Source organism: Eupeodes corollae, chromosome 3, assembly GCF_945859685.1.
Source record: "Eupeodes corollae chromosome 3, idEupCoro1.1, whole genome shotgun sequence".
NCBI classification, from domain to species: domain Eukaryota; kingdom Metazoa; phylum Arthropoda; class Insecta; order Diptera; family Syrphidae; genus Eupeodes; species Eupeodes corollae.
In genome coordinates, this window is record NC_079149.1 from 47623935 (window position 1) to 47638103 (window position 14169).

The 14169-nt window shown below is 29.9% G+C and overlaps 1 protein-coding gene across 4 annotated transcripts in view; it reads right to left on the bottom strand.

Moving 5' to 3' along the window:
- Nucleotides 1-14169, bottom strand: part of LOC129948843 (5-hydroxytryptamine receptor 2A) — a 351836-nt gene that overhangs the window by 163535 nt on the left and 174132 nt on the right. For all 4 annotated transcript variants that reach the window (XM_056059946.1, XM_056059945.1, XM_056059943.1 and 1 more), the window contains one exon: nucleotides 2600-2905. In XM_056059946.1, coding sequence (XP_055915921.1) covers nucleotides 2600-2905 — 306 coding nt within the window. The remainder of the gene's footprint in view (nucleotides 1-2599; nucleotides 2906-14169) is intronic.

Genomic DNA, 14169 nt, shown 5'->3' on the forward strand with positions numbered 1-14169 from the left:
CTTAAAAAAATTACGCCTATTTTACGCGACAGTTAACATACAGGATTTTTAGACAGAGACTCCACAAGAGTAGAGCAGCAGCAAAAGCAAACGACCCCATATTTCTTGCCGTTTTTTTTTGACATTTCTCTTAAGTAAAGTTTGGCAATTCGTGATAGACAGATATACGGGCTGAAAATCGGAGTCAGCGGCCTCAACGTTAAGAGCGCTACGTCCAGTTTATGGTCGTTATAATCGTTCTACCAGATCAAAAATTGAGCGTCTAGTAGAAAACTTTGAATATACAGGCAGAGCACAAAATATTTACGTGCCAGTGAGACAAAAAAGTGCCCGTAGTACCGATAATATTGCTGTCGCTCAGGCTTCAGTTGCAAAAAGCCCAAATGTGTATCTCACACGTCGTTCTCAACCATTGGGCATCTCTGTGACGTCGTTGTGGCGAATTTTGTGAAAAGATCTTGGCCTACATCCTTACAAGAAAAAACTGACTGCCAAACTGAAGCGGCGACGTTATTTTGGCAGTACTTCTTCTATGATAATCAAGACCGGCACGTTTCTGTGAATAGGGATGGCTATACCGTTCAATAATAACCGAATATTTTTGGCCCCAATTGGATGATGTGGACTTGAAGGACATGTGGTTCTAGCAGGACGATGCCACAAGTCACACAGCGAATGGCACAATCAATTTATTGGAAACAAAATTTGGAGAACGTGTTATCTCATGAAATGGTCCAGTTGCTTGGTCGCCTCGGTAGTCCGATTTGACGCTGTTAGATTATTTCATGTGGGGCTACGTCAAGTCTGTGATCAATGCCAACAAGCCAGCGACAATTGATGAACTTCGTACGAATATCGAACGTGAAATCGCAGAAATATCGGCCAATTTATGCTTGAAAGCCATCTGGACTTCTGCAAGGGTGCCGTGGTGGCCATAAAAAAGAAATCGAGTTTCATTAAATGCATTTTCACAGGAATACAGAATTTCATTGATATTCAAAACCTTTTTATGTTTTATTAAAAAAAAACTTTTGTAGCGCTCTTATTGAAAAATACGATACAAGTATTATTTTTGTTTGAATTTGATCACGTTTTCACAATTTATTTTTGTATTTTTTGATCTTTTTTTTGTAATGCAAATAATTTGTATTAAATGTTTTCGAATGTATGATGCCAACAAAAATGCATTAAAGAAAAAATACAGCTTTACAACTATGACTTAAACGAAAAAGAAGAAATGAGGGCATTCTTCACATATTTGCAATATTTTCTGAAAAAGGAGATTTATATAATTTTAAAGCAAGAGAGAACACAAAAGCCACAAAATTCACATTTTAAAAATATTCAATTGATCGAAATGAATTTGAAATTCTTAATGCAACTTATCCCAGTTTTGTTTAATGTTCTCAAAAATATGTCTCCATTAATTTATCTGTTTTAAAGTAACTTCAATATCTTTCCTCATCTAATTTTCTTTAAATCACTACTTTAACTTGATGGTTCTCTCTTTAACTCTTCCATGAACTTTAATGAAAACAACCTACCTTTTTATAGCTGCTTATCTCGCTTGAACGAATTAACTATCAAACTACACTGAATTTCTGAAATGCCTTTGTTCGTTTTTGGGGATAAACATAAACATCGCTTGTTCTTATAGGCACAGGAAGGAAACGTTCACTGAGGCGTATGAGTAATATTTTAAGCACTTTATTTATGTAAATTTAATTCCCAAAACAAAACAAAAAACAACTTAATCACCTCCAATTCATGTTTCTAAAAATAACTACAAATTAAAAACAAAAAAGAGTGTTAAATTACACTTTACAGCATTTACCCCAAAAGGAAACAGTTTTTATACTTTTCCTTTTTTGTTACAAAACGCAACATAAAGAAAAAGATTTTAACTCTAATTAATATTTTATGAATTTTAATTTTTGTTTTCAAATATCAATTATACACGAATATTAGAATAATTATAATTCCGAAACGAAACACTTTCTTTCTTTGGCTCATTATAAAGAACCAGAACATTTAACACAACTCTTTTTGGAGTATGTTTGTAATTGTATGTGTATTGTATATATATCCTGCCTCTGTATATCTATAAAGCCCAATCCTTTTTTTCTTTTTTCTTGTTTGGGTTTTGTGAATTCCTAAGGCAAAAGCAATTTTCCCAAACTGATTAAATGTAATTCATCCGCATACTAAATAGGTTTATCTTAACGAATAAATACGATTGCTTGATATAAACCAGGCCCGAATAAAACAGGAATATTATCTGCAGTCGTCAGTCAGGATAATTTTGCTAAGTCAATGTTTTTGTTTTGTATATTTTGGAATAATATACAAAAGGAATGTTGATAATATCACAAATGGGGCAAAGGGACTTAATGTGCAAACGATTAATTAACTCTTATAATTAAGAAATAAGAAATAGAGAGTAAAAGAGAGAGAGAGTATATTGTTAACAAAAGTAAAAGCAATAATTATTTGTTGTGTTAAATAAAACAAAGCAAAACAAAAATAAACCTAATGATTAGGAATACAAAAAAAAAAAAAACATAGCTAAATACAAGTTAGTGTATTATAGATATCTTACCAATTATTGTTATGAGAATCATTAAGCCCAGCAGCACAGATGTGAATGCCATTCGAATAAGCTCGGCAATATCCTCGGCGGTGGTATCGGTCTCATTGTTGTTATCAAAAAGGCCGCTCTGATTAATGCTAGTATTGAATAGGAACAGGTTGGCATTAGAATTGCTGCCATTATTGCTGTCGTTGAATAATGTCCCAATATTGGCATCTTGTAGTGTTGTATTGTTAAGAAAATAGCTATCTACCTCGTTGGAGATGAGATATGAATCGGGGCTGCCGTTGTCTATGAAAACGTAACCAAAGGCATCTGAAAATAGAGCGAAACATTTTTTTAAATTAAAATTATTGATTAAAGTAAGAAAGTACTAATTTTTAATAACTTTTTGAATAAACTGTTGGATATTAAACCATCCTTATGAAAATACTATTTTTTTACAATAAAAGTGGAAATTTGAATACAACGCTAGATAAATAAAACCAATGTACCGTCTTTAAAAATATATTAGTTCTGAAGGCGTTAATATTTTTCTATCATATTTTTGTTTTGTTCAAAGAAATATGAAGTGAACTGTACAGTGGTTAACATTGAAAACTTAAAAATCAAAAAATGGGGATGCTAAAAATTATAATTTGTTGGCTATTTAAAATAAGAAAATTTTGAAGTTACAAACACAATTTCATTCTCTATTTCAGATTAAACGAGGAAATGTAGTATTAACTTCCCATAGAAAGATATTGTAATCGGTCCGATTTGTCAAATTGAAAATGTTGACAATTATCGAAGTTTTAAGGTCCCTAGAGTCTTAATCAATTTTTTTTACAGAGATATGTGTTCGAACGTTAGGGAAGTTTTTTTCGTCGTCAAATAATAAATTTAGTTATACAGAAAATAATGCAGAAAAATGCAGAAAGGAATCTCAAAAAATGTTGGGTTGTTACTTACCAAAGCAATTTGGTCACTCCACAATATCTCACGAACCAATAATGCTTTTGGAAAATAATCCAATGAAGGTTTTTTGTTTATAAATCAATGGAACTTAAAAAATGATTGCCAAGTTGAATATCTTAGGAACAAAAGAAGGTTAATCCTCCAGAACAATTATTATTAAGAATAAAGTTTTTAACATCTAAAATTTTGATAAAAATTGAATTGACAGTTTTTTTTACGAAGAATATAAACCTAAAAAAACATTAGGAACAGTTCGTAAAAATTAATTTTCGACTCAAATATCTTTTCAAAAATTTGAGATTATGGCTTTAAGCTAATTTTATCTCATAAGAAATATTGCTTATAACATTTGATAAAATTTTAAGAAAAATCGCATTCACAGTTTTTGGTTTAAAACTAATTTTATATCACAGAAATATTGTTTTCCACATTCAGTAAGTTTTTTATAAGAATCCAACAGTCAGTTTTTTTTATAAAAAAATAAAATCTACCAAAAATAGTACGCACAAGCTACTTAAATTGTTAAAAATTAGTTTTTAATTAAAAAAATAGATTTTAAAATTTTTATAAAAATTGATTCGTGACAATTCTACAAATTTGTCAAACTTCTCTGACATATCTGGGGTAGAATCAGCTAAAGTGATTGTTGATAAATGACAATCAGAATGATCGAATTTGATTTACGTAAGTGATAGTCAAATTGATAGCTGTCACAAAAAAATGTGTTATTCGTTTTCAAACAAATATGTTTATATGATGCTTACACAAACGACTGGAAAATTTTCTTAGTTCACTTTGTTTTGTTTTTTTTTTTAAACACATTCCTGTGACCGACAAAGCTTACGACATTCAAAAAAGCAAGAAAAGTAAGAATTAATTTAATTTAAAATTAGCCAATTTGAAACTTTTATTTTGATATTTTGTAAGAATCAATTTAAAATTTCACCAAGGCAACAACGAATTTTGAAAATTTGATTCTGAAATTAAATTAAAGTTAAATCATCTTAAACAGACGGAAGGAAAATGATAATGAATTTGACTATCAAAAAAAAGATTGTTAACTATCACCTAAGCCGATTCCACCCTGTATTTCATACAATATTGAAAGGTGCATATTATTTGTCAGAAAATAAAATGAAATGTTTTTGTAATTTTTATATACTGACAATTTGTCATGACAATTTTTTTAATTTCATACTTACTAACAAATTTCTCAGACTAAATTTGTCATTGTTATATTGAGTTACAAATTTGTCATGACAATTTGATTTTAAATTTAAAACTAACATAAATGTATTATAATCAAAAACATTTAAAAATATGAAACAAAACCTTAACATTTTATTCGACTTTTCATTGTTTCTTGACGAATTTTTTCTGTTTTAAAGGTAACAGAGCACTTGCACTCTTTCAATTTTAAAATGTCACAGTTTGCAGAAACCATATCCAATAATTAAAAAGCAAAGTGCGTAAAACGAAACAAATTTTAATTTTTCAATTTTACACCGAGTCTAAGACATAACTCATTCATTCTCTCATTACGAATGATCCGACGACGTGCTTAGTATTGCACAAACACTCAACTGAGAATTCTCATTACTTTCGCTTTCATTAAAAATTATGTCGTTTATCATTTTATGTCTTTTCACTGTCAACACTTGAGCGTAACCGGTACAAATTTGTCGGACAATTCTTGATAATTTTTGAAAAATACTTGAAAACTCAATAAGTAATGACAATACAAGTTCCTTATGAAACGAAAAGATGACAATTCTACAAAATGGTTTGCAGCAGATTGTGACAATTGTCAAGTTTTAAAATATCAATTCTTATGATCAAGGCCCCTGGGAGTTCCGATTAGACTCTTTTGGACTGTTCTTTTTTGTCTAACACCGTGAAAAAACGATTTTCAAAATATTCAAAAAATTTCAAAGTATCATCCAAGCAGTCCGAAAACTACAACCCAAAAATATAAACCAAGAGTTTGAATATGCGATTTAATAGAATATGAATATAGAGAATATGCTCTTTCAAGGCCAGGTACTTGAAAGACAAAGTTAAGTATGCTATATTTGTATTTCTTTTCCAGCACTTAAACTAAGCCGAATAACTTGTCAAAAGAAAGAGAAGTCTTTGAAAACGATTAAATGTTGAGAAAAAACTAATTTGTTAAAAAACTTAAAACTATGAAATACTGGGAAAATAATATTTCAAATGAAATGGTTTGTGCATTTAAACGACCTTATCGAATGCACAAACCATTTTTCTCTATGAGTTGGTTTCCCGGTATTTCATATATCTTGGGACACTTTATTTTTGATATTATGAACTTTCTCAAGATGAGCTAAGCTAGGGAATGACCAGTGCGGAATGTGTTTGTCATCTCATCCTACACCTCACAACGGAGAAAAAAACTCATAAAAAAAAAGTAACACTTGTAATCAAAGATAAAAAGTTTGGATTATTCCCGTTTGGGTTTGGGGGTAAATTTAATTAAATGTTTCACCAAAGTAGACTTTCTTTAAATTTGCGTTAGGGTTCTCCTCTGGGTATATTTTCCATAAGAGGAACCATTAAAAAGTAGTACCCGTGGCATGATGGTTAGTGCGTTGGACTGTCATGCCAGAGGTCGTGGGTTCGATCCCTGCCTATGCCATCTAAAGTCTTTTCACGGGTACTGCCTCTTGCGAGGAATTGACAAATTCTATAAGAGTAACTCTTGTCATGGAAAAGAGCTTTCTCAAATAAGACGTTCGGATTCGGCATATAAACTGTAGGTCCCCTCCATTTCTGACAACATTACTTGCACACAGGAATGGTTGAGAGTTGTAACTAGGCCCTAGTTCTCAACGGACTGTTCCGCCACCCAATTTATTTTTTTAACCATTAAAAAAGAAAAGGATGCAGATATGTTAAGATATTGAAAATAGGTAGACAGCTATCAACTCAAATTATTGTTTAAGGAAATTTATCAGTGTGGGCCGCATCCTAGCCTATTTTTTTGTTTTATACTGTCAGCAGCGTAGTTTTTTTCATAGTACGACAAAGACAGATTAATAAAACGATCTTTTGCTTAAAATAGTAATTTTGGAAACCTTGGCCATATTAAATAAAAATTTATTGGCGACAATTCTACACATTTGTCCCTGTCAAATCTGTATTTCATAAAATATTGAAAGGTGACAAATCATACGCAGACCTCTGGCATGACATTTCAACGCACTTACCATCATGCTACGGGTACCAACACATTTGTCGTGATAATTTCATCGTTTTTTGTCGAATTTCTTCGATGTTAGAAGTAAAAGGCCGCTGGCACTATTTCAATTTTAAAATGTCATAGTTTGCAAAAGCGTGTCCAATACTTAAAAAAGCTCAGTGCAAGAAACGATACAAATCTAATTTTTTTAGTTTTAGGTTATTAACCGATTCAAATACATGACTTATTCTTTGTTATATTTTGTTTCTGATGGCGTTCGCGACGCAGAATCATCCTGACTTGACTTTCACTTGAAAATATATTGTTTTGTTATTCTAGGTTCTTTCACTGTCAACATTCGATTAAAACTGAGTTTATTTTGGCAATTTGTCAATTATGTTGTTTTCCTTTTGTATCCCATAAAAGAATTGTCAGTACAAATCTGTCGGAAAATTCCTGACAAGTTCAGAAAAATACTTGAAAGCTCATTGGCATAACAAGATCTTTATAAAATCGAAAAATGACAATTGTAACATATTTTCCTACAATTCAACAAAATTTATTATTTAACAGATTTTGTCAATCGTCAAGTTCTAAATTAAACAGTTGTCAAATTATATAATAAAAGCCCCTGGGAGTTGCGATTTGAATCATTTGGACTATTCTTTTTTGTCTAACACCGTGAAAAACCGAATTATTCAATCTTTTTAAAATGAATTAAACACTTAAGGCGAATATCATCCAATTAAATCGAAAGTATTATCATTTGAATATAGGATTTAAAGAAAGTGCTACTTTAAAGCCAGCTATTTGAAAGAATATGGGAATAGTTGATCTCGTACTAATAAAGGTAAAAACATGCAAATAAAATATTCTGTTCATTTTATTGAATTTTTGAAAAGAAACTTATATTTGGGCCACCTTTCATTTGCTTGAAAATTAGTTTATTATATTATTAAGTATATCTTTTCCAGCTCTCATACTGAACCAATTTTAACAAATAATGTGTCAAAAGAATACAAACTCATAATTTGTTCTTTGTGTATTTAAACGGAAAAATTAGTTCGTTTTGGAGTATTCCTTATTTATTGGGACGAGTTTACTTTATATTATAAGCGGTGTCAGGATAGTTCCTGGCTTAGCTTATCTGTGCGGAATGTTTTTGTGGGTGGTTTTGAACGCAGCTCAAATCCCGCTTTTTAAAATCCCGTTTTTAAAAATCACGAAAAAAAGTTTTATAATCCCGTCATGTAAAATACCGATTTTTTGAAATCCTGTCTTTTGAAAATCTGCTTATTCAGGATCCCGATCAATCGCAATCCCGCTTTCTAAACCCCGTCAAAAACCAAAAATTCAGTTTTTTTACATAATACGTTCATTAAACTAAATAACTTAAGGAGTCAAAGATTTGTATGTTAAATTATTTCACTGATATTACAATATCGTAATTTGCTTTGTAAAAAATATAGTATTAACTCTTGCACAAAAAATATGCGTCCTACAGCAAATCTGTATTTTGTTAATTGATTTGAGATAGTTTTAAAAGAATACTACTTTACTTTATATTTTTTATTTTATGATATGTTGTATTTGTTAAAGGTTACAATAAAATGAATCTTGAAAAATACTTCGTTTTTTAATTTTTTTCTAATTCCGATTTTTCAATCAAAACTAGTTGTTTAATTTTAAAAAATCGGTCAAATTTTTTTAAATCTTACAACTAGTTTTGATTGCAAAATCGGGATAATAAAAACGGGATTATAAGAAACGGGATTAGAAAAAGCGGGATAATAAAAAATCGGTATTATATTAAGCAGGATTATAACAAACGGGATTTTAAGAAACGGGAATACAAGGACACCTCATAATGGAACCAAAAACTCATTCCAACAAAATTTAAGACTTGTTATCAAATATTAAAAATTTGTATCATTCCTATTACCGTTTGGGTTTGGGGGTAAATCTAATTAAATGTTTCAAAAACGTGGACTTTCTTTAAATTTGCACAAGGATTTTCCTTTGGGTATATTATCCATAGCAGAAACCATTAAAAAAGAAAAGGATGTAGATATGTTAAGATATTAAAAGTAGGTAGACAGCTATCAACCCAATTTAATGTTTATGGATTTTTTTTATAAAGTTGAAAAAAGAACTATTAATTGATTTGAGTAACAATTTTTTGGTTTTCATAGCCTGAAAATGTTAAAAACTTAAAATTTATAAAATTTCAAAACTGTTTTGCTTTAAAAAGAGCAAGAAAAACTAAGAAAAATTTTAGAAATTGGCTGCGGAGGTTTCCGCACGGGTTCTCTAATCAAACTGTAATATGAAAGATTATTTTTAAGCTTTTATTTCCAAAAATATATTATGATAAAAAAAATGTGAATCTGTCTACATTCATAAAGTTTAAGACTGTATCTTAACTTTTTAAAAGTTTCTTATCGATTCCTACACATTTTATTCTACAGAAAACTATTTAATATATATGCAAATACAAAATTGGGTTTTTAAATAAATATTTTCAAATGTTTGCACAAAATCGTTGTATTAGTTTTAAAAATATTTCTTGAGATTAAAGTTCTGATTATAAGCTTTGATGTAATTTTGAAATTCGATTCCTTGTGTTCTGATAATAAAATAAATCAAGATGAAAAAAAATTCATAAATATTTCAATACACAGAAATAAAAACTACTTCCAACATGACATTACTTTTAGACTTATGAACATAAATCCCTACTTTCAATTTTAGAACTAATATTTTTTTTCTTGAATTTATTTTAAAAAGTATTATTTATCTTAAATATATAAAAATCCAAACGAATGAGTTTCCAACTAAAATAAAATTTGTGTGAAGAAAATTCTTGAGAGTTCCAAATTTAGAAAACAAAAATATGGCTTAAAGCTTTTTTAAAAATTTCAGTAAACGAACTTTTTTTTTACTTAAGACTTCGTTCGCATCGTAATCGCATTTATGCATTAGCATTAAACAAATAAATACGAGTACACTTCATCACGCGAGGAAAACTTCGTTGCTTCGGGTGAAAAATAAAATGTTCATTCTTTTCTTATCCAAGGTATGTGTATGTATGTATGTAGGCACCTAACCTATATAATTTATTACAACCCAAGTCGTTTTATTTTTTGCTTATTTTTAAACGGCTAAGAGAAATCCCCTTCTCCATGTGCCATTTGGAAAATGAATGACATTTTAACTTTTAGAGCTCCTTTGTGCCATTAAATCTTAAATCGCATTTTCTTGTGATTCAACCACGCGTCGAATACAAGATTTCGAGGATAATATTCTTCATCTCAACGAATAAAAAAAAAAAAACAGAATTAAGTGAAATAAACCTTAAAAAGAATTTTTTAAATTATTTTAAATTTAAGTGTCCTTGGGACACATTAGCCACAGCAGTGAAAATTTCGAGGAAACAACAAACATATAAAAAAAAAACGAGAAACAAAATAAAACTGAATGTCAGATTAACCGCCCTTAAAGCACGAGGCCTTTGGGCGGCCTTTTGTCTTGCCCTGCCATTTTATTTAATATTGTTTTATTTTCTCCTCAAGGATCAACAAATCTTAGCCACGATCCCGCGCGTGTAGGTGAGGTTGAAGGTATATGAACCTCTTTACTTATAGCATGTCCTTTTGGAATACGTAATTTCCACTGAGCAAATAAATTCGTTTCGATTGACATAATGGCAACAAAATTGATACAGATGACGACAGTGTAGATGGCGCAGTGATGTGAGGTAAGAGTATACTGGCAATGGCTGAAATGCGGTAATGGAAATTGTAGTCCTGTGAGGAAGTGTCCGCCATTACCCTTGAAACATTGCCTGGCAGCAATGGTGGACGCCACGTGGTGGCAGTGTGAAGGTTTTGTGGTAGAGATAACTCATAAACAGGGATGCTGTCGCCATCGTCATTGTCATCACTTTCACCATACCCGAGACCGAGCCCGAGCTCGAGCTCTAGCCCATGCCAAAACTCGTGATGATATCTTTGTTGTCCGAACCCCAATGTGATTTATTTACTTAGGCTATGAGAATCCGGCACCTTACCCAAGAGAGTAAGTAAACAAAGAATCCCAAAGTTTTTATTTTATTTTCTCTTTTCTGTTATTTTGTTTTTATCTCACAGTTTTTCCTGTTTGGTTTGATTTGCTCTTTCGCTTCATACTACGATGCAATTCGTCGTTTGCTTTGTAAAAACAAATCCTGTGTAAGAATAGGCCAGCCATGAATATTCGACAGAAAGGACATGATTGTTGTTTTATATTCCCTCTTAGCATTCCTATACCCAAAACATACCTTATCCTTCTAGCCATAAAATGTATGTACGTGTGAGTGTGTGTGTTTGTCAACATTGTTGCTTTCTTCCTTGCATAAAATTGTTGCTGGATTTACGATGCCCACGGTTCTTTTGGGTATATACCTATAGCTACAATCCTACATCCTAAATCTTGGAAAACAAACCCACATGGGAATGTTTTTTGCAACTATTATAATATGTATCCTTGTATATAAAATAATTTTACTATTTTTTCATGTTTTCCAAGAATGAAATTTCGGGTTTTGTAGCATAGAAATAAAATTAAAAATTCCAAAGCCCATTTACTGCGAACTGTTGTCAAGAGCATCATAGACATGCAAAATTATTTATGTGCATACATTGCTATTTTGATGCTTTTAATGGAATAGGAGAATCTATAACTTTGTTTTATTTTTGTTTGGAAGTATTATTCAAGAATTTGCATAGTTGTATATTGTCTGAGGATAGCTTAAGAAAAGTACAACACAACACAAGTTATAAACAAATCAACGACCATTCCATAATAGATAGATGGATAGATACTTTAAGAAAGCTTCAAGAACATAGTAAAAGTTTGTTTCAATTTTCAGAAAAACTTAATGTGTTTCTAAGAAACTTAATGATTAAATGAATCCTAAGAAGAATATATCATGGATACCAAGTATAAAAGTATGAATAAAATTATGAATATTTCAAAGTGTTAAATTGCACAGGTATTGGTATAATTTTGTTACAGTATTTTAAAGACAAATTTTGAGATCATAAATTAAAATACCATGAATTCCTTTAAGATTTTCGATTATGAATTATTGAAGAGTTATTAAATTTATTGCAGCAATTGATAACCTAATTTTCTGACCTTGAGCGCTAAACGGTATAATGCCAAAAACTGAAAAATAGTAAAATTTCGTTTCATTTATTTTTTTTTTCAAACAATTTTATAAATTACGTTTTTATAAAATGTGGACAAAAGAAGGTGTCATAATATAAAAAAAAGGGGGCTTGGGTGCGACCCACTTCCCATCGCGTCTGCCGATTAGTCTTTCTTAAAATTTTGTATTTCTAATTTATTTTGAAGCCAAAAAAAATCAAATGGGGTGGCGCAACAGTCCGTTGTGAACCAGGGCCTAGTGACTTACAACTCTCAACCATTCCTGTGTGCGAGTACTGTTGTCAGGAATGGAAGGGACCTACAATTTTAGGCCGAATCCGAATGGCTAATTTGAGAAAGCATGACAAGAATTACTCTTGAAGGATTTGTCAATTCCTCGCAAGAGGCATTACCCGCGAAAATTATTAACTTCCCATAGGAAGTTATTGTAACGGGTCCGATTTGTCAAATTGAAAATTTTGACATTTCTCGACGTTTCAAGGATCCTAGAGTCGAAATAAAAGATTTTTAGAAAGATGTCTGTGGGTGCGTGTGTACGTACGTTTGTACGTCCGTACGTTCGCGACGTTTTTTCGTCGTCCATAGCTCAAGAACCAGAAGAGATATCGACTTCAAATAAATTTTGTTATACAGATAATAAGGCAGAAAGATGCAGAAAGGGGTCTCAAGAAAATTGCGTGGGTGGTTTTTTTACCATAGCATTTTGAAAAAAAGGTAAAAATTTTGGTTAACCCTAAATATATTACGAACCAAAAATGCTAGAGACTTGAATTAAATTTTATATAATAGATTGTAACGCGATATCAAACAGGTATATTTTTTGAAAAAATCAATGTACCGTTTTTTTTTTTAAATTAATAAAACTGAAAAAAAAATTTGTCACCTCCAAAATTTTACGACTGAAATATGATTTCATTTCCAAAACAATTTTGTGCAACGAAGAATAGTGTTTTTGACATCTGATAAAGTTATGAGAAAAATCTAATTGACAGTTTTTTTTATAAAAAATAAAAATCTAAAAAATAACATTACTCAAAGTTCGTAAAAATTGAATATCGATTCAAATATCTTTTCAAAAACTTGAAATTTAGGCTTCAAGCTTATTTTATCTTATAAGAAATATTGTTTTCAACATTTTGAAAAATGTGGAGAAAAATCAAATTGACAGTTTTTTTACAAAAAATAAAAACCTAAAAAAAAATTTATAAAAGTTGGTAAAAATTGATTTTCGACTCAAATATCTTTTCAAAACTTTGAGATATTGGCTTTAATTTACTTTTATCTTTCAAAAAATCTTGTTGTCAACATACAATTAAAGTTTGAAAAAAATCGAATTGACAGTTTTTTTTTATAAAAATAAAAACCTAAAAAAAAATCTATAAGGTTGGTAAAAATTGATTTTCGATTTAAATATCTTTTCAAAACTTTGAGGTACTGGCTTTAATTTACTTTTATCTTTCAAAACATCTTGATGTCAACATTCAGTTGAAGTTTGAAAAAAATCGAATTGACAGTTTTTTTTTACAAAAAATAAAAACCTAAAAAAAAATTTATAAAAGTTGGTAAAAATTGATTTTCGACTCAAATATCTTTTCAAAACTTTGAGATATTGGCTTTAATTATCTTTTATCTTTCAAAAAATCTTGTTGTCAACATACAATTAAAGTTTGAAAAAAATCGAATTGATAGTTTTTTTACAAAAAATAAAAACCTAAAAAAAAATAATTTATAAAAGTTGGTAAAAATTGATTTTCGACTCAAATATCTTTTCAAAACTTTGAGATATTGGCTTTAATTTACTTTTATCTTTCAAAAAATCTTGCTGTCAACATTCAATTAAAGTTTGAAAAAAATCGAATTGACAGTTTTTTTACAAAAAATAAAAACCTAAAAAAAAATGTATAAAAGTTGGTAAAAATTGATTTTCGACTCAATTATCTCTTTAAAAATTTTAAGTATTGGCTTTAAAGTAATTTAGCTCATAAGAAATATTGTTGGTAAAATTTTTAAAAAATCGAATTGACAGTTTTTTTTACAAAAAATAAAACTCTAAAATAAAAACAATACTAAAACTTGGTAAAAATTTACTTTCGGCTCAAATAGCTTTTCAAAACTTAAAAATATTGGCTTGAAACTTATTTTATTTCACAGAAAATATTGTTTTCGATATTTAGTAATTTCAATATAAAAATCCAACAGTCCGTTTTTTCAT